The sequence below is a fragment of the Athene noctua genome, chromosome 7 (assembly GCF_965140245.1).
Source record: "Athene noctua chromosome 7, bAthNoc1.hap1.1, whole genome shotgun sequence".
NCBI classification, from domain to species: domain Eukaryota; kingdom Metazoa; phylum Chordata; class Aves; order Strigiformes; family Strigidae; genus Athene; species Athene noctua.
In genome coordinates this window covers 37,980,366-37,998,411 of record NC_134043.1, presented here as the reverse complement: position 1 = coordinate 37,998,411, position 18,046 = coordinate 37,980,366, and the positions used below count along the sequence as shown (strand labels likewise).

Genomic DNA, 18,046 nt, shown 5'->3' with positions numbered 1-18,046 from the left:
CTCTTGCGGGTGATGTGACGTTGCAGTGCTGTGACATGAAGCCAATCCCCCAGTAAAATGTCTTAATCATCACTTCTCCAGCAGCACCCTCGACCACCTGCTCAGAGCAGAGGTCTTGTCCAGCGGCTGATCAGTCATGCCCTCAGGGGCAGCCCTAAGTGTCGGATAACAGTAAATGGTGTGGGAAGAGGCTGTTAGCAAGACCTGTAAACCACGTAAGAGATAACTACATAAACAAGAAATGAATCACTGTTATGAGTAAGATAAACAGGGCAGCATGTGAGCTTTGGTTTGTTTTGCATTTTGGATTGGATTTTGGTTTGGATTTTTTTGGTTATTCCTGTGCTGGAACTCCCAGACTTTCATTCATGTGTTTTTTAAACTATTGAATGTTTGACTGCATGTCAGAAATAGTTTGACGTTTCTTTTCCATCTCCTGTAGTGAAGAAGGTTGAGCAAGGTTTTTTCCTACCTGTATTTTGTATATTAAATAGAACTTTTTTGCAATTCTGGTCCGTCTATGATTGGTAGCTGAGGAACATATATAGATAGAAATAATACTGAATTTGTGCCATTTAGAGTTTAAGAGGAAATCAGTCCTATTTCTCTCTAAGCTTCTTGACAAATACAAGAAGAAAATACTGTGATACAGTTAAGCAGCTTTGGTATAGGTTTCACTTTTCAACTAAAATACTTTGCTAAAGTTAGTATCTGCTGATTTCTCAAATGCCCATATTTTCCCTATGCTTTTGACTCAGTTTCCACATTTCAGCTTGCCTTCATGAATCAGTATTCCTTGCCAGCTTGGTCTGATGCTTAGTGAAATCCCTTCTCTGATCACATTCACCCCGATTAGCCAAACCTTCATGGCCAGGCAGGTGCACACAGCTAATTGTGGGTATTGTCTTTACAGTATAGTCTGGATGCAAATACTGTTTCAGTGGCACTTAGCAGGAATTGAAGGTGGGAGGATAATTCTTATATCTGGTCTCTACTAGGATATATGTGGTAGTGTACTGTTAGTTTTGTTATTAGTGACAGACATCAGGAATTGTTAACCAAATGTCAGATAAGCAATTCCTCTTGTAGGCAGGAAGGCGCTGTGAAAGGTTTTCATCCCATCTTCAGACTGAATTTTCAGACTACAAGTGTTTAAAGTAGTGGCTCTTTTCTCCTTTCTATCACTCCTTATGTTTTGGGTTTTATGGCAAGCACCTTTTCCCCCTTATAAAATATGAGTGTCTTATTTCTCTCTTTACAAATCTTAATTAATCTCCCAGTTTACTGTGAGATGTGACATAGCACTGTCTGACACTAGACAGCCTATAGACCTTTGCATCCTATTTCACCGAATTTAGAAAATATTCTAAAAGCTTACAATTCCTGAATTTTTGGAGGTGTTTTTTCCGTAATAGGAGCTCATTTACACGTGAGTTTAACTTGTTAATTGCAAATTGATTTCAGTTGCTTTAAGTTAAGTGATTTGTTGGGATCACTGTTTAAATCATGACTTTTAGGCACTTGGATTTATGAGTAGGATCAGGGAAGTTACCCAGCATTTAGATTTGTGGCTTACTTTCCTTTCAGAAACTAATACTGTTCGTGATTCACCAGAGTGCTAACGATAACAAAAATGGACTGTTTCAAAGGAGTTAACCTTTTTCTAAGGCTTTTCTCATATCTCAAACTGTGTGATAGTCCTAGCTAGTACAAGTTAGTTCTTATGGATTAGTTTGTCCATCTGCCACATAGAAATTTTCAGCATGTTCCAACAAATGCCGGTGCTGCCCTGAGTACAGTGTACTGCTCTGCAGCTGAAGGAAGTTTTTTCATCCCTCCTATTAAAACTTTGTCTTTAACTTGTAATCGTCCTGCATGACACTTATTTTGCAATGATTTTACTGCTGTAAATCCACTGTATACAATAGTTCAAATTTACATAAATCTCCAGTTGTGGGACAGAAGAAAATTAACTTAATAGCACGCTGTCAGTCTGTTAATTAATCTCACCCAATCTTGTGCTGTAGAGGGCAGTGGTAGTTGGGTGATTGTACATGCTTGTTGTGGTGAACAGGCTCGGGTGCAAATCAGGACTCTTCCTGACTAGGGGGTACAACTCTTCCACTGTGACATTTAAGACTTAACTGCTAGTGTGTGCTGTTACCAGATCACAAAGCAAAAAAGAAAGGGGACAAAAAAACCCCCCAAAACAAAGGGAGATCACAGTGACTGGGCTGATCCCTCCATGTTTCACTGCGTTGTAGGGAAGTTGGTGGCTATTTCTTATTTACCCTTCTGTTCTCAAAGTCACCCAGCATTTTCAGATCCAGCGAGTAATACGTGGGCATAGAGAAACAAGACACTAACTTCCCTGACTCTCATTTAAGAAGGCCCTCTACACCAAAGTTTCCTTTGCATCACCGACACCAGTGTCAGAGGCAGAGTGTGCAGGAACATGACAGAAGGAGTTAGTGAACCCCGCTGATGTGCAGCACCAAAAATAAAATGTTTTGTGTTGGAAGCCAAAACATTGCTCATGTCAGGAAAGACTGATGCGTACTTTGGGAAGTATGGTAATCTTCATGTCACTTCTGTATATGTGGAATTATTGAACGGATTTTTTTTTTTTCCTTTTTTTCAATATTTGATGCTGAAATATGTACAGTGCATGATGAATTACATAACAGTTGGATGATTTGAACTTTATTTTTCCTCTTTGTTAGTTCTTAATATTTCAAAACATCTCCAGTTTAAGAAAAGCTGGAAAATAGCAGAATTTGTGATACACTGGAAGAGTGCATACTCTGAAATGTTATTAAAAAGAAAATTGAAGATGAGTCATAGGAAATAGAAGTGAAGAGGCAGTTTTTGAAGATTCATCATGTGGGGAAAGAGGAATGAATAAGAAAAGAAAATCCTCAAAATATGAAGATGCCTTTATGTATTTATTTTTAAACTATCTTAATCACAGTCTTGGGATCTCCAAGTGCTCTACTTGTTTTTCTTTCTAATAATTAAATGTCTTTTGACCTCTAGAGGCGGAGGTTTCTGTTTAATAAAGCAGTTGTCAGACATTTGATTGGTAGCAGTGTTGTAGTGTAGGTCTGATTACAATTAAAATGCTATGGGAGTGGCCAACCACTCCATTTGTTTCTCACGGGCTCTGCTTAATTCTGTGTTACAGGCTTCCTTGCTGGAAACGAGGAGCATTTGTAGCAGGTGATACTCAGCACGGTCTGACAATGCTTGGGTTATTTTAAGAGAACATATATATCTCTGTGTGATAGCTGAAGGCTATGACACCAAGAAGAAAGCCCAAGAATAATATCTGGGTACCTCTTACTTGGTTTGTTTTTTTTTTTCTTTCATATATGTACATCCACACATTTTTCTTATATGTGGTTATTTGTGTATATAGAAGTAAGGAGATCATTCCAGTAGTATGCATCCCTCACAGAAGATACTATAGTGGAATAGTTGATGTCATTGGTTTCAGTTGCAGTCTTATCAGAAGTGTTGAAATACTATTTTCAAATTGTATAGAGAGTGTAAGGAGTCCAGGACAATTTTTTCTGGGTGAGCTCTGGAGTTACCACTGGGCAGGAGGACTGCTTTGGATTGGTTTGGCTTTGAAGGAAATAAATGGTTCCTATTCCATGTGAATATAGTATGGAAGATAATTTTCACAGTTTTGAGTGAAAAACACATTACCATAAAATTCAGTTTCTTCTGAAAGCAAATCGTTCTGCCAGATGAGGACCACTTTATTTCCTCTGTAAAATAAACAGTGAGTTGATATAAACTATAGCTTTTGAAAAACGAAAACAGCTTTGGTCAAAGTCATGTAGCTTAGATAAGGAAATTTTCATATTCCTTCTACGGCAAGAGGTTACCTATCGCTGGATCTTTCCTCCTATGAGCTGTTCCTTCTGTTTAATATTTTGCTATTCTTGTCTTTGATTTCTGATGATTTATCTCAAGTTGTGAGTAATGTGAGAGCTTATTTTCAAATGACAGTACTTTTAGTAGCTATGGCTAATGAGATGCAAGTTCAGCTTCTGAAGATATGGTGTGATAATATTGGCATGGCCATTTCAGTGAAGACCTTCTAGTGTCTCCTCAGGGCTAGAGGAAAGCCGTTGTGTTTATAAGGCCTCTGTTTTCTGATGTGTGGAGCAGAACAACAAAATCTGACTGCACATATAAACTGACATGGGAAATATATATCTGTAGTCTAAAGTACCTCATTCGATGGTCTGACATGTTTTATGTATGGTATAGAAGATCTCAGAAGCTATGCTTTGTATCTTTAAAAAATAAAATCCTTACCAAATTATTTTATAGTAGCATGAATCTGTGATACCATATTTCTGCTGAAATATGTCCAACCTTATTAACATCTTCAGTACTTTACTGATTCTGAACATACAGGGCATAGAGAGCATTGCTGGAAACTTACATATCTAGGTGGAAGTACATCATATGCTGCTGTGATTTCTTTGGTGGAAGATGAGTTCATTAACTCTTCACTTTTTCAGCTACTGTCAGACTTAAATTAACTTTGTTACTGTCGCTGTTCTTGCTTGATAGATGGTCTTGGATGTTTTGCTTTGTGTTGCTTTCTGGCTTATAAATGTTATTTCATGGTGTGTGGTTAACTGAATTTTGTTGCAAGGGATTCATGCTTTGTTTGTTGTGTTTGTGTTTTTTTTCCATGTACAGACACTAAGGTGGCTGTAGTGGTAAAGCAATGAAGTAAAAGATTTTACTCAGTCCATTTTAGGCTTCTGTAGGAACATTTTTGCACTAATGCCTCTCCATTTAATATTTGACTGAGTAACCTGCTGTCTCACTTTAACACTTTAATTTTCTTCTTCATGATAGGTCTCTGAACAACAACTTTTTCACGTAAATTGACAGAAGTGGAGAGGAGATGGCCAGTTCAGCCCGAGAACATCTGCTTTTTGTGCGACGTCGCAACCCACAGCTACGGTATACTCTGAGCCCAGAGAATTTGCAGAGTTTGGCATCTCAGGGCACCATGGCTGAGAACATGAACTTGCAGCGTGCCAACAGTGACACTGATTTAGTGACCTCAGATAGCAGGTCTAGTTTGACAGCCAGTATGTATGAATACACCTTGGGGCAATCTCAGAACCTCATAATTTTCTGGGATATTAAGGAAGAAGTAGACCCGACTGACTGGATAGGACTTTATCACATAGGTAAGTCAGAACCATGTTGTAGTATTTGTGTGTTTCTTGCTCTTTTGCCACTTTATATTTCCTTTTCTGATATGTGTTCTGGCACACTACATAATTAATCTAAAGATAAAGTTGAGTTAAGACTACAGAGAATTACCTTGAATTTCTCTTTGCTTTTCTCAGTGCAGTGAAATATATAAAAACATGATTCTAATTAATGTAGATTGGTTCCACAATGACCTGCTAGAATATGAAATGCATTCTCTTAAACAACAAATGTGCATATGGTTTCCTGTTTTCACTTTTGCTGGTGACTGGCTTACAGACTGGAGAATGCGAAGTACCATATTCATCATGTAACTTGACGTACTTACAGTGCAATGTTTATACAGATTTTTTGACAAGTAAATTCTTGACGTTTATGAAAAGATATTTTGTGTAAGTCTTTGATTTTGTAGAACCGAAATTGTATCAGTTCTGAAGGAGCGAGAATTTCTGTTTATGAAGAATTCTTGTAGAAGTCATTCCTCTAAAGAGATTCTTTTATGTGCTTTTTTTGTGCTGTTCAGGATATTTCATAGGAGGGAGCCAGATGGAGCTCTAGTTTGGCATGCAAGGGTATGTGGAGAGTGTGTGCAGCAGCAAATAATGTGGCTCAAAAGGAGTGGATCAGTAGGTCAAAGCACTGAGTCCCTGGCATCAGCAGCATCTTTGGGCTGGGATTTTCCATGGTATTATGTCTAATCAGGACCCTAGATACAAACATCCCTGCCGTGTGTGTGGTTTGGAGCTGTCCAAAGGACAATCCTTATGTCCCCACTAGGAACTGGAGCGTTGCTAGCGGGTAACTGTAGTGGCACATGGGGTTTGTTTGTCTTCTCAAGGAATCCAGTTCATCTTGAACTAAAATCACTCTCTGAATTTAATCAGTGTTCAGTAAGTGGGACTGATTGATTGATTTGTTTCAAAATTGCACTGTTTCTCTGAACCTAATTACTAATGTGGAAGGCAACTGTCAGTTCAATCTGCCAAAAACAGGTATAGCAGAAACGTGGAAACACCTCTGACCACTGGAATTTTGTCTGTGTTTGGACTAAGCTTGGTGCAGTGAAATCGGTCTCAGTAGGATTTCAGAGGGATATTTGCTGTGCCAGCTTTTACCAAGATGTTCTATCTCTGCATCACTTAATGTTACATGCTGTGTACATGGTGTTTCTGGCTCTCGTTGTGTCTGCTATTTTTTTCCAGCATTACTGCAGCTCCTCCACAAACAGGACAGTATTGACTTGTGCTGTTCCAGTACTTACCTGACTATAAAAGCTGTACTGGAGTTGCTGCATGAGCTGCAGTCTCTCCTGGAATGAACTGTGGATATGTGTTAACATTTAAGTCACCTAAATGAAGTGTCTCTATAATAAACAGAAATTAATCCTCCCAACGGCATTAGCAACTGAAGTGTGATCTGCGCTGTAAAATGCACAGACTGCTAAATGGACCTTAAACATTCTAATTTAAATACATTGAGAGCTTCATCTGAATAAAGCTTTGACACCCCTTCCCATTGTTTGTTTTTCATGGTTCACAGCACTTCAGGATTGATATTTAAGATGCTACAGTACATCATCTTTCTGTAAAATTCTCATTGGTTCCTGTTGTAGGCTGTAAGTGATTTTTATCCTACTTTGATGATAAAAATATTTCTACTTTCAGTCTGTTGAGCCCCTAAAGTACAAAACAACGTTAAGTTACCACAGGGTAAGAATCCTATAAGGAACAGCCAAATTTATGCCTTCTTGGGCCTAAACCCCCCATCATGCTACTGTGGAATACCAGAGTGTTTGAGTATGTTGGGTTTCCTGTTTTTTTTTTTTGTTTTTTTTTTTTTTTAATGATGAAAGGTCCAGGAACTCGTTCACATTGAGCTTTTGTCTTCACTGCCACTTGAAATCCATGAATGCTTCTGAGAGTTTTGTTACTGATTTAAAATAGAACTGAGCAGAGTTCTTCCTTTAAGACTTGTGGTTTCATGATTCTGAATGATGCAATTACGTGTTTTTTACAACAGAGAGTTGAGGATATATTCAGCCTGATGGGCATGCCTGTCTGATTTAGTTTTTTTGATAAACTCTTTCAAGTATCTAGCATATTTTAAAACTAAAAAATGATAAAAGTAATTTGCATAACTTTTATAGACATAGCTAAAGTAAATTAAATCCCATAGGGTATAATCCAGGATTTTCAGTCCTTTGTAATAATTGCTGTGAAGTATCCCTAGTTTCCACTTACTCTTTGGAAGTTGAGGACACTCACTAATTTTCTCAGGAGAGGGTTGTTTATGGGTGAATATATTTAAAAATAAAGACTCTATTATATTTGCATGAGATTATCCGTCCTGTTCTTTCTTTAATATAAAAACCATTTCACTTACAAAGTCGATCTCCTTTGGCACTGCCTCTTGAAGGCAGCAGAAATTGTGTGGTCACAAGACAGCACTGGGGCTGTACCTCCAATGTTCCCCCAGTAAAGCACCATTTTTCAAGGAGTTAGGAACAGAAGAAGGCAGATATTTTGCACTTACTTAAAAAAACCACATTGCATAATCAAAAACACGATCCTGTGGCTTTTTTTTTTTTAATGTTGGGTTTACAATTAACTGCCGTGTAAGCCGCATCAATGTTTTGAGGAGGGAAAAAAAGCGAGTTTTAATTCTGTAAACGAAGAGAAGGTTAAATTCTAAAATGAGCATCATTCTGAGCTGAGGCATTAGTATGGAGAGACCTGGCAAAGGCCTGAAGCAATTCAGGTACATTTTCACTTCAATTTAATTTTGTGGAATGCATCCATTATAAAAGGAATTGAAAATTACGCACTGGGAAACTGTCTTGCCTCTTCATTCATTAATTTATTCAATTAGCGCGCTCTCATGAGTTTTCTGTCATGGGAAAGGAGTCAGTTGTGTGCTTCTCAGTGTGGTTTTACCATGGTTAAAACTGCAGTGGCTCACTAGGAATCCCACCAAACTTATTAGATCCCTTTCTTTTTAAGAGACTGACTACAACCCACCGTACACATTCACCCACATATCGATTGGTGCTGTTCAGTCACAAGACTGTCAGTAACCAGATTCACTGCCTTTACTACTAGGTGGTGTGCAGATTATTGGCTTGTACTAGGGAATAGAAGATGGAGCTTTGTCTAGTGCAGTACAAGTTCAGTGAAACTTCTTGTCTGCTAAATGGTTATGAAAATAGATATCTTCTTGAAAAGAGAAAAGCCTAAGGGGAGAAACACAGAAAGATCTTATTCTGAAGCACTGATTCTTTTTTTTTTTTTTTAAGTGCATGTGAATTTTTTTTTCAGAATTCTGTTTTTTAAAAAAAAGGAGGTAAGTCATAAATGAACAAATACTTTGTAGAAAAGACTACATATTTTATTAGACATTAATTCCCTATAATGTCCTCAGGATACTCCTCTGCAGTAACTTTTGGGCTTTCATTTTTAAATGCAAGAACTTGAATCTGTGAAAAATTATACATAGCTCTACATAGCTAAATTTGTGTTCAGTTTTCCCAGAATTCTGTATTCTAAGGAATGTTTTCAGATACATGTGTGTTTGCTGGTTTTAGTACCATACTTATATCTTCCTCTGTTTCATCACTGCGTACAGCTAAAATGTGATCTGTTTTCTTTGTACAGAGGGTCTTCCTTTCCAGCGTATTCCTAAGGACTACCAGAAGCAAAGTGTATGTGAGGGACCCAGGGTATTCTGTGAGGACAAACATTCTTTTCCTGACTATTTCTGGGTTTGTGCTGTCTGAACTTTTTAAAGTGTCAGTAGCACTTCTTGAACAGTCTTGTCCATCAGATTTGGTTGAAGCAGCTTTCTAGCTCCAGAGGTGAGATGCGTGGAGAATGTAGATGACACATCTACAAAAGCACAGAAAGTTGTCCCAGTGAGACTATGTGCAAGGGAGAAATGTTTTTTTTCTGAGTATTACCTTTCCTTTAGGTAAATTAGGCAGTGTTGCATGAAATGTGAATTTGTCAAATCTGAAACACAGGTTTATAATTTTGAATTCAGCTTTAAGCTTTGTCTAGAATGGGCTTCTCATTTCTTCTTCAGGACAATTTATGAGGATTGTCACTTGAAAGTGTCAAGTGTGATGAAATTCAGAGAAGGGGCTTTTTAATAGAGATATTCTACCTGTGCTTACTCTGAGGAGTAAAGGTAAATTTTCAGTCTTTCTGTCCTAATGAGAAGGAAGGAAGAGGTCCATTCTCTCAATTAAACGTTTGTTTGGGGTTTTTTTAAGAGCTAAACTAGGATTTAAACTGAAAACCTTCTTCATCTTTTGAAGTGGTAGAAGACTACAAAATTAAAAATAACTTTTGCATCATGTTAGACTCTTTAAAGTTTTCTTGTCCAGTACTGACCCAACTTTTGCTCTATACATGTGTGCTTTAAAAATGTTTGTTCTAAGCAATATTTAAGCTATTAGAGTTTTATAGACATTTTTTCCTCTAATTAAGAGGAACTGAATCTTGCTATGGCAAGAGTCCTATAGTGAGTAAGGCTGTGCAAAGTATTGGACCCAGCTGGAGTTAAGGTAGAGAAATGGATATTCATTTTGAAGGGACTATGAGACATCCCAGTTTTCTTGCTATTGTTTTATTGAAAGAGGGTACCAGGACTTCCTTGGGAAGTGACAACTGTTTAAGAAGATTAGTAGGTGGACTCTCCACTGCTCATGGGATGCTGAGGGAAATCAAGATCAGGATGCTGATCTTGATGAGTTTTATGTGTTGCCATGAAGTCTCATATTTAACAAAATCAGAAAGTACAAAATAAAGAATAAAAAGTCAGGAGAGAGAACCAGACCCTACTTTTAGTTTAAATAGATTAACTCCCATGGCCAAATTGCCCAGGTTGGCCTATTTTGTCCTCATTTAGAGAGTCCTATTTATGAGATGCATGCCCTTATTCTAGAGATCGTTAGCACATTTAAAATGCTAGCTATCAAATGTCACTATATTTATTTCCCTTGGCTGCTTTTCACAGGCTGCTTGACTTTTTGTCGTACCTACAACATGGAGCCACAATAGCATTATAAAAAACTCCCCAAAATCAAAGCAAAAAACCCCTGATGCAAAGTTATATAGGGCAATTTAGATAGGATCTAGGTTTATATTAGGGCTTCTAGGGTAATAGAGTTTGGAGCCTTTCCATTTCAGGTCAGACAAGATTAAAAAGAAAAAAGCTTTCACATAAACTGCCTTTAATACACTTTAAATAGTGGCTTACATTAGAAAGAGAGGTTATAAAACGTTAAGATGCTTTATTCCCAGAAGATTTCTCTGGTTTTCAGTATAGAAAACATATGAAGTAGTAACTTCCAGAAAATCCTGATTATTAATTTGATTTTTTTTTCCTTCCTGTTTTAGAAGTATGAGTAGTTTTCTGTACTTTAAAATCTGAGCAGTACTGTTAATGTCTGTTGACTAGTTACTAGACATAACAGTATTAATTTGTGATTGCTCCTTATTGTGGCTGCGGCTAAGTCTGCAAACCATGGGCTTGACTTTCTGTGTAGAAGAGTTGCTCTTTACTCAGCTGGGTCTACAGTAGAGTTTTTGGCTTAGGCTTCCAGGAGGCGGGCTGTTTGTCATCAACCATTGAGGATTATAGTTATTTTTTTTATGATATCACCCGAATATCTAAGCACTCTGGTGATTTACTCTTAAAAAAAAAAAAAAAAATAAAGAAAAAAAAAGAACCAGCTATGGCTCAAACTCTGGAAGAGCCATACCTGTGCATGTTGAGATGTCATTGAAACCCCCACTGGAGATGTATGCTTAAAAAATACATTTAACAAAGCAAAACTCATAGTCAATGACAAGTAGGATTACAGGAGAGAACTTGGATTCATCTTGGCCTGCATCTGAGATTGATGCTAGTCTGTGTCTGTCTGATTTTGATACTTGTGATACAAAAGTGTGTGGAAAAAAGCTGCCTTGAAATACTTCATTTGTTGGTGGCTCAGTAATATTTAGGGAAAGGCCACATCTTGAGTGGTATGATGCAAAGTGAAGACAGTCTTAATACCAGAATTGTATCCTAAAATCACATGCAGTGAGACTTACAGTGGTTTAAAAAAAGATCTGTAACAAACCAAGGGTCTTCAGAAGCTTTCCCTCCAGGAAATCTTATTCATGGCACTTCTATTGTATTCTTTCCTTTCTTCCTAGATCCTGACCCACATGCAAAGCTACTTTTTCCTCAACACAAAATTTGGTACTTTCTCTTCCTCAGTTGTGAGCTAGTAAATTTTGCTCAAAAATCAGTGTATGGACAACATAATACCTTCTCTTTACTGCAAAAGTTAGAAGACATGAGTAGAAGGTGCTTTCTCTTTGTATTTTCACTGCATACAGCAGATACCTTAAAAGGTACACTCACTATATTAAAATGCACTCATTATATTTGTTTTAAGAAGAAAATAATCACTTCCCTGCTAATAAATAAAAACAAAACCTAGAATATTGTAGAGTGATATTTATGTCTGGGAGAAGTTCAAGCTGTTACAGAGAAAGTATTGCCAGAACATCCAGACTTTTCTGTTAATAGTGTTTTTTAAGTTTTTGAAATACCCCTGACCTGAAAACTAGACAACGTAGCTGCAGGGAGAACACTTTCAGCTGTGTTGTCAGTATCTTTCCACTGCAAGAGGTTTTGGCATGACAACATTTATAATCCTTTGGATAGAAAGCAGCATTCGCCCCACCCTGCCTTTTTGAAGTGGCTGTTCCAGCAGGTGGGAAGATGGCAAATAACAAACACTGGATAATGGGAAACAATGTACACTTCTGAATTCATAATATTCCCTTCTATAATAAAACTGTCTTGTGCTAGCTTTGTTTTTTATTTGCTTGAAGGAGGTTGGCTTTTAATTTGATTTTTTTTTTTAAAGTCATTTGCTGAGCTGTTTTCTATCATCAAATCAATATGCCATACAGTATTTTCAAAATAACTTGAGAAAACCAGTTATTTCAAATCACCGACAAATGGACTGAAAAAGTTGTTGCATTAATTCATCTATTGATTTTTTTCATGTAAGTAATAGATTATAGATTAGTTTTGCATTATGCACAGTGTTAGGATTCCTCCTGTAAATTTTTTATGAAGTTCTTGGCTCCTTCTTCTGCATGGATTTATCAATGACTGTAAGAATATGAATTAATGGAGAAGTGTTACAAGCTGAGGGTTCAATATAGTGTGTTAAGGATGTGACCAGTGTAGGTAAAACCAGTGGTGCTTACAAAGATGAGCAACACTCATACTAGGATGCTGAAACTAACACTCATTGGTGGATGTTTAATACAACCTTTTGATATATGCTGATACTTGACACACAAGTTTTTAAATTATAACCGGATGATGTTACTGAAGGTGCCAGTGTTGATCATGATAGACTCCTTTCCTAGCAAAGCTCATCAAGATGTATCTTGGAATTTATGCTATTTGAGGAACAATACAGGTCCAGAGAATGGCCAGACCCGACCATCTCAGAGGTCCTCTGATATGGGAAAATTTTCAGCTGGGTCTGAGCGGTACCCAGCCCTTGTGCAGTTTGGCATAAGAGAGGCACTGATGTGGGGTGAAGATGCTACAAGCATGCAGTTGAGCTGACTATGCTTAGCTGGTGTTTACTCCTTGAGAAAAACAAAGCTTACAGACATCTGCATTGGCAGTGGTTATTGTCTCTTTGCCCAGCAGCATACAGGACTCCATTTCTCTCACTCTGACGGGCAGCCAGTTCCCAGACAAGCAAATCCCCTGCATCAGAGCTTTGTTTCAAGGTCTGGTCAACCTCTCTTCATGAGATCTGCCTCCTTTGTCTAGCAGTCATTTAGAGTTAATGTCAGACTGTTTAGTCTTCGATTGTATTTTGAGTCACCAGTCACTCATTTGATCACTAATGTGTCAGTAGTCCTTGAAAATTTATAAAAATTAGTAGTCATTGCCCTTGTCACACCCACCCTGACCTTGGGAATAAATTAGTCCTTTATATCCCAGTGTGTGGTAATGCAAAAAATGAACCTACAATTTCCATAAAAATAGCAGTCATTTCCCATGTACTGTAGTAAGGAGAAGAGATACAACAAAGATTCATTACTTTGCTTGGAAGAAGCAAGATGAGTACTGTAAAGTGTTTAGTGAATGTAAAGGAGCTTATTTTAAAAATTTATAGAATATAAATATTAGTTTATATTATTTTAAAGTTAAAAATAACTTGCATAGTTATGCAGATATATAATCAGATCATAAGGGAAATGAACAGAAAAAATTTATTTTGCATATTTAAGAATTCAGTTTCAGCTTGATCTCTTCTTGCATGTCACTGTTAACATCAAGCCCTCTTTAGGTGTATGTAGAAGAAGGTTTGATAGGTACAGGTCACCATTTTCTAGTTTTCTTACTGAAAGTGTGATTAGAAATTCAGTTTCTGTTTTTCCCAACAATAATTCTCTGATCATTGCTATTCAGTTGCCATTAGAATTTTTCATTATTGGAAATAGTATGAACTTTCATGCTCCATTAAATGCTTCCTTCCTTGACAATTTAAACTTGATCTGATGGTCATAAATGTGATTTACATGAGTGGAGTTGCGTTTGAGGATAATTTTTGATGCATTAAAACTGAAAGCTTGTACCTACTAGGTGTCATCTGTGAAGGGGACTAAGAATTGAAGACAGTTGGTGCCTTGCAAGATCAGGACCTTAATCAGTGTTTCATCTTTGCCATCAAATGTGAAAGCACTTACTCGCATATAAAGCCAGTTAAGCCTAAATGGGTTTGGCTTTATAAGATGAAATATGCATAGAAAAACATTATAGCACAATAGCAGGCACCTAACCTTGTCGCTGAGTTAAATATCCAGTAATGACCTCCTAAGAAAAAGAAAAAAAATAGTATCTTTCTATGTTCTCTGTAGTTTATTTTGTATACAGTTTCATGCATAATGTACTTCAGCAGATGGTAGCTTGCAGGGAGAGGGAAAATACAGTTCAAGAAATTTTTCAACATAGATGCATCTCTGAATTTTAGTAGACTTGCAGACAGGCAGTTGCTTTCAGGCTACTGAATAAGGATGCAGCAATTTACCAAAGTCAACAATGAGTAAGATTTTCAGGAGTTATTGATGGGGTAGTACTTAATATACAGGCAACACCACTTTGATATATTCTTTAACTTGTAAATTATTTGAGCAACAGGATGAAAAGTGCATTGTCTAGTTCCCTTTTAAAAAAAACCCATACCCGTGGTATGTTTTCGGCAAGTAAAATCAAAGACAAGCACTGACATCAATGGCCTTTCACCAAATTATGCGAATAGGTTTATTTGTTGTTCATTCAGCTAGATGTTCTGAGTCATTAGCACATAAGATTTTGATTTAGAAAAGTGGTCCTAATTGCAGCACAGTTGAGTACACTCCTTCTCTCCTGCTCAAGCAGTTAAATAAAAATTACCGCCTTTCAGATCAATCTAGATTACTGTCTTCAGTGCTACTATTCACTGCCCATTGGCTGAGCAGCACTAGGCTGGCAGAGCATTTACCCTCCCAAGAATACGGACCAGCTCTATGCCGATTTAGCATCTTAAATGAGATGAGGGAGAGCAGCAGGGGTAGCTGCAGGGAACCTGCAGGAGTGTGCAACTGGGAGTGAGAGGGACTGTCTCTTTGGTAGTAATTTGCCACTTGACCTGCTCAGCTGCAGTGTGCAGCAGTGACCCCAGCGGAGAGGGTGGGATGGGATGGGAGTTGTAGGCTGCTGTAATAGGAGCCCAAGTCTGACTGAGCTTTTTGTAGTTATTTATGCTCTGGGTGTAGTTGTATTGCTGGGAGTAGCCGAGTTGGTGAATTTTTGTTTCTAGTTGCATTTAATTCTAGGTTCTGTTCTTTGCTTGCAGCTTCCCAGGGAATTACTGCTTTTAAAAAATACTCTGCTAGGAATGTAAAAGAAATCCTAGAAGTGTTTTTATCTGTAGGTCCTTTCAAGATATTTACACAAATTAATAAAGCTTCTTTGCCTTCATTAGTCTGCACGGTTTTGCGGTTCTTTTTTGCTGTTGCATGTTAACACAATGAGAGAGAAAACTTTTTACTTCTGAGATCTCATGCTAAAAATTTAAGAAGGATGTTTATCTCCTTTTTTTACTTGTAATGATGATTTTAATATAATTGGCTTTGATTTTTGACGCTGGTAAAATGATACTGCTTCTAAAGAATGGCAACATGACCTTCATGTTTCTTTTGGCTTTGGTGTCATCCAGTTTAGTCTGCAGAACCATTTACTACTTGTAATAAGCAGTATTTGACTTTATCTGCCCTCATCTTCATGACATGAGCTTAAAGATTTGAGACCAGAAGTAACTATATTGGCATCCTTTTTGTTTAAGAGGTAAATCTTAACCCTGAAGAAATAATCCATCTCATTACAAAACTAGTAAAGCATATGTGTGAGGAAAAAGATCTAGACAATGCATGAGGGGAAAAATGTGATTCCTGTTCCTCTGAAGATGATATAGTGGTGCTGAAGACAAGTTAGCAGTCTTTCTGGTTATTATTATTATCTGTGGGGAAAACTTTTTGAACTGTCAGTGTATTGCTCTGGAGTTAACCTATCCTGGCAATTCTAAATTCTCTTCTGCTAAAGTAGACTGCAGAGATCCCAGGATCTTCCAACCTCCTTTTTCACTCTTCTGCTTCTACTGCATGAGAGGTAAAAAAGAATAGGTTGGTAAGATGCTATTGCTCGGATAATCACAGAATCGACTAGGTTGGAAAGGACCCTGGAGATCATCTGGTCCATTAACCTAACACTGACAGTTCCCAACTACACCAGATCCCTCAGCACTATGTCAACCCACTCTAAAACCCCTCCAGGGATGGGGACTCCACCACCTCCCTGGGCAGCTTAGTCCAACGCCTAGCAGCCCGTTCTGTAAAGAAATACTTCCTGACATCTAGTATAAACCTTCCATGGTGCAACTTGAGGCCATTCCCTCTTGTTCTATCACTTGTTACTTGGTTAAAGAGACTCATCCCCAGCTCTCTGCATCCTCCTTTCAGGGAGCTGTAGAGGGCGATGAGGTCTCCCCTCAGCCTCCTCTTCTCCAGACTAAACCCCCCCAGTTCCCTCAGCCGCTCCCCGTACGACCTGTGCTCCAGACCCTGCACCAGCTCCGTTGCCCTTCTCTGGACACGCTCGAGTCACTCAATGTCCTTTTTGTAGTGAGGGGCCCAAAACTGAACCCAGTCATCGAGGTGCGGCCTCACCAGTGCCGGGTACAGGGGTGAGATCCCTTCCCTGTCCCTGCTGGCCACGCTACTGCTGACACAAGCCAGGATGCCATTGGCCTTCTTGGCCCCCTGGGCACACTGCTGGCTCCTGTTCAGCCGGCTGTCAATCAACACCCCCAGGTCCCTCTCTGACTGGCAGCTCTCCAGCCACTCCTCCCCAAGCCTGTAGCGCTGCTGGGGGTTGTTGTGGCCCAAGGGCAGCCCCCGGCATTTGCCCTTATTGAAACTCCCCCAGTTGGGCTCAGCCCATGGCTCCAGCCTGTCCAGGTCTCTCTGCAGAGCCTCCCTACCCTCGAGCAGATCAACACTCCCACCCAACTGGGTGTCATCTGCAAACTGACTGAGGGTGCACTCGATCCCCTCGTCTAGATCATCAGTAAAGATGTTAAACAGGAGTGGCCACAACACCGAGCCCTGGGGGACACCACTCGTGACCGGCCGCCAACTGGATTTAACTCCATTCACCACAACTCTCTGGGCCCGGCCATCCAGACAGTTTTTTACCCAGCAAAGCGTGTGCCCAGCCAAGCCAGGAGCAGCCAGTTTTGCCAGGAGAATGCTGTGGGAAATGGTGTCAAAGGCCTTGCTAAAGTCAAGGTAAACTACAAACACAGCCTTTCCCTCATCCAATAAGTAGGTCGTCCTGTTACAGAAGGAGATCAGGTTTGTCAGGCAGGACCTGCCTTTCATAAACCCATGCTGACTGGGCCTGAGCATCTGGTTGTCCCGCATGTGTTGTGTGATGGTACTCAGGATGAGCTGCTCCATCAGCTTCCTGGGCACCAACGTCAAGCTGACAGGCCTGTAATTTCCTGGATCATCCTTCCAACCCTTCTTATAGATGGGCATCACATTGGCCAACTTACAATCTGTCGGAACCTCCCCGCTCAGCCAGGAGTGCTGGGAAATGATGGAAAGTGGCTTGACGAGCACCCCAGCCAGCTCCTTCATAATGTCTTTTTACTTATGACTGCTGTGCAGTTAGACGTATTTAATCAAAACTTTGTCATAATATACCACTTTAATTTCCAATGGAAAACAGTCTTCTGATTAGCTAGGGCATGAACCACCAATTACTTTGAAGCAGGTTATTTGGTACTCAAGAATATTTACTAATGTCTTGGTAATTTTGTAGATAATGTACTCACCAGAAACTCCAGTTGTTGTGAACAAATTGAAGCTATGTCTGGGTAGCTGAATGTGAGTACATTAATTTAAAAATTGCATTTGGCTAAAACTAGAGTGTTGTGATTCTTTGAAGATGAGAAGAGCCCGTTAAAAGTACTTGATTTCAGAATAGTGGAGCAGGACAAACTTGCTCTTTAGAGGTCCCACTTGCTCACTGTTCAAGGATCTGAATTACCACTTAGCATTACTCCAGTTCTCTTTTTGCTCAAAGATTGAGCAATTTCATTCTGAAAATTAAGACTGTGATTTTTTTGGTTTGTTTGTTTTTCTCCAAATCCTAATTCTGCACC

General features: G+C 38.8%; 1 protein-coding gene across 3 annotated transcripts in view; it reads left to right on the top strand.

Annotated features, from left to right (window-relative positions):
- The window catches only part of HECW2 (HECT, C2 and WW domain containing E3 ubiquitin protein ligase 2), a 172,918-nt gene that overhangs the window by 50,667 nt on the left and 104,205 nt on the right, over positions 1 to 18,046 (top strand). For all 3 annotated transcript variants that reach the window (XM_074910722.1, XM_074910723.1, XM_074910724.1), the window contains exon 2: positions 4,885 to 5,225. In XM_074910722.1, coding sequence (XP_074766823.1) covers positions 4,934 to 5,225 — 292 coding nt within the window. In that variant the 5' untranslated portion in view covers positions 4,885 to 4,933. The remainder of the gene's footprint in view (positions 1 to 4,884; positions 5,226 to 18,046) is intronic.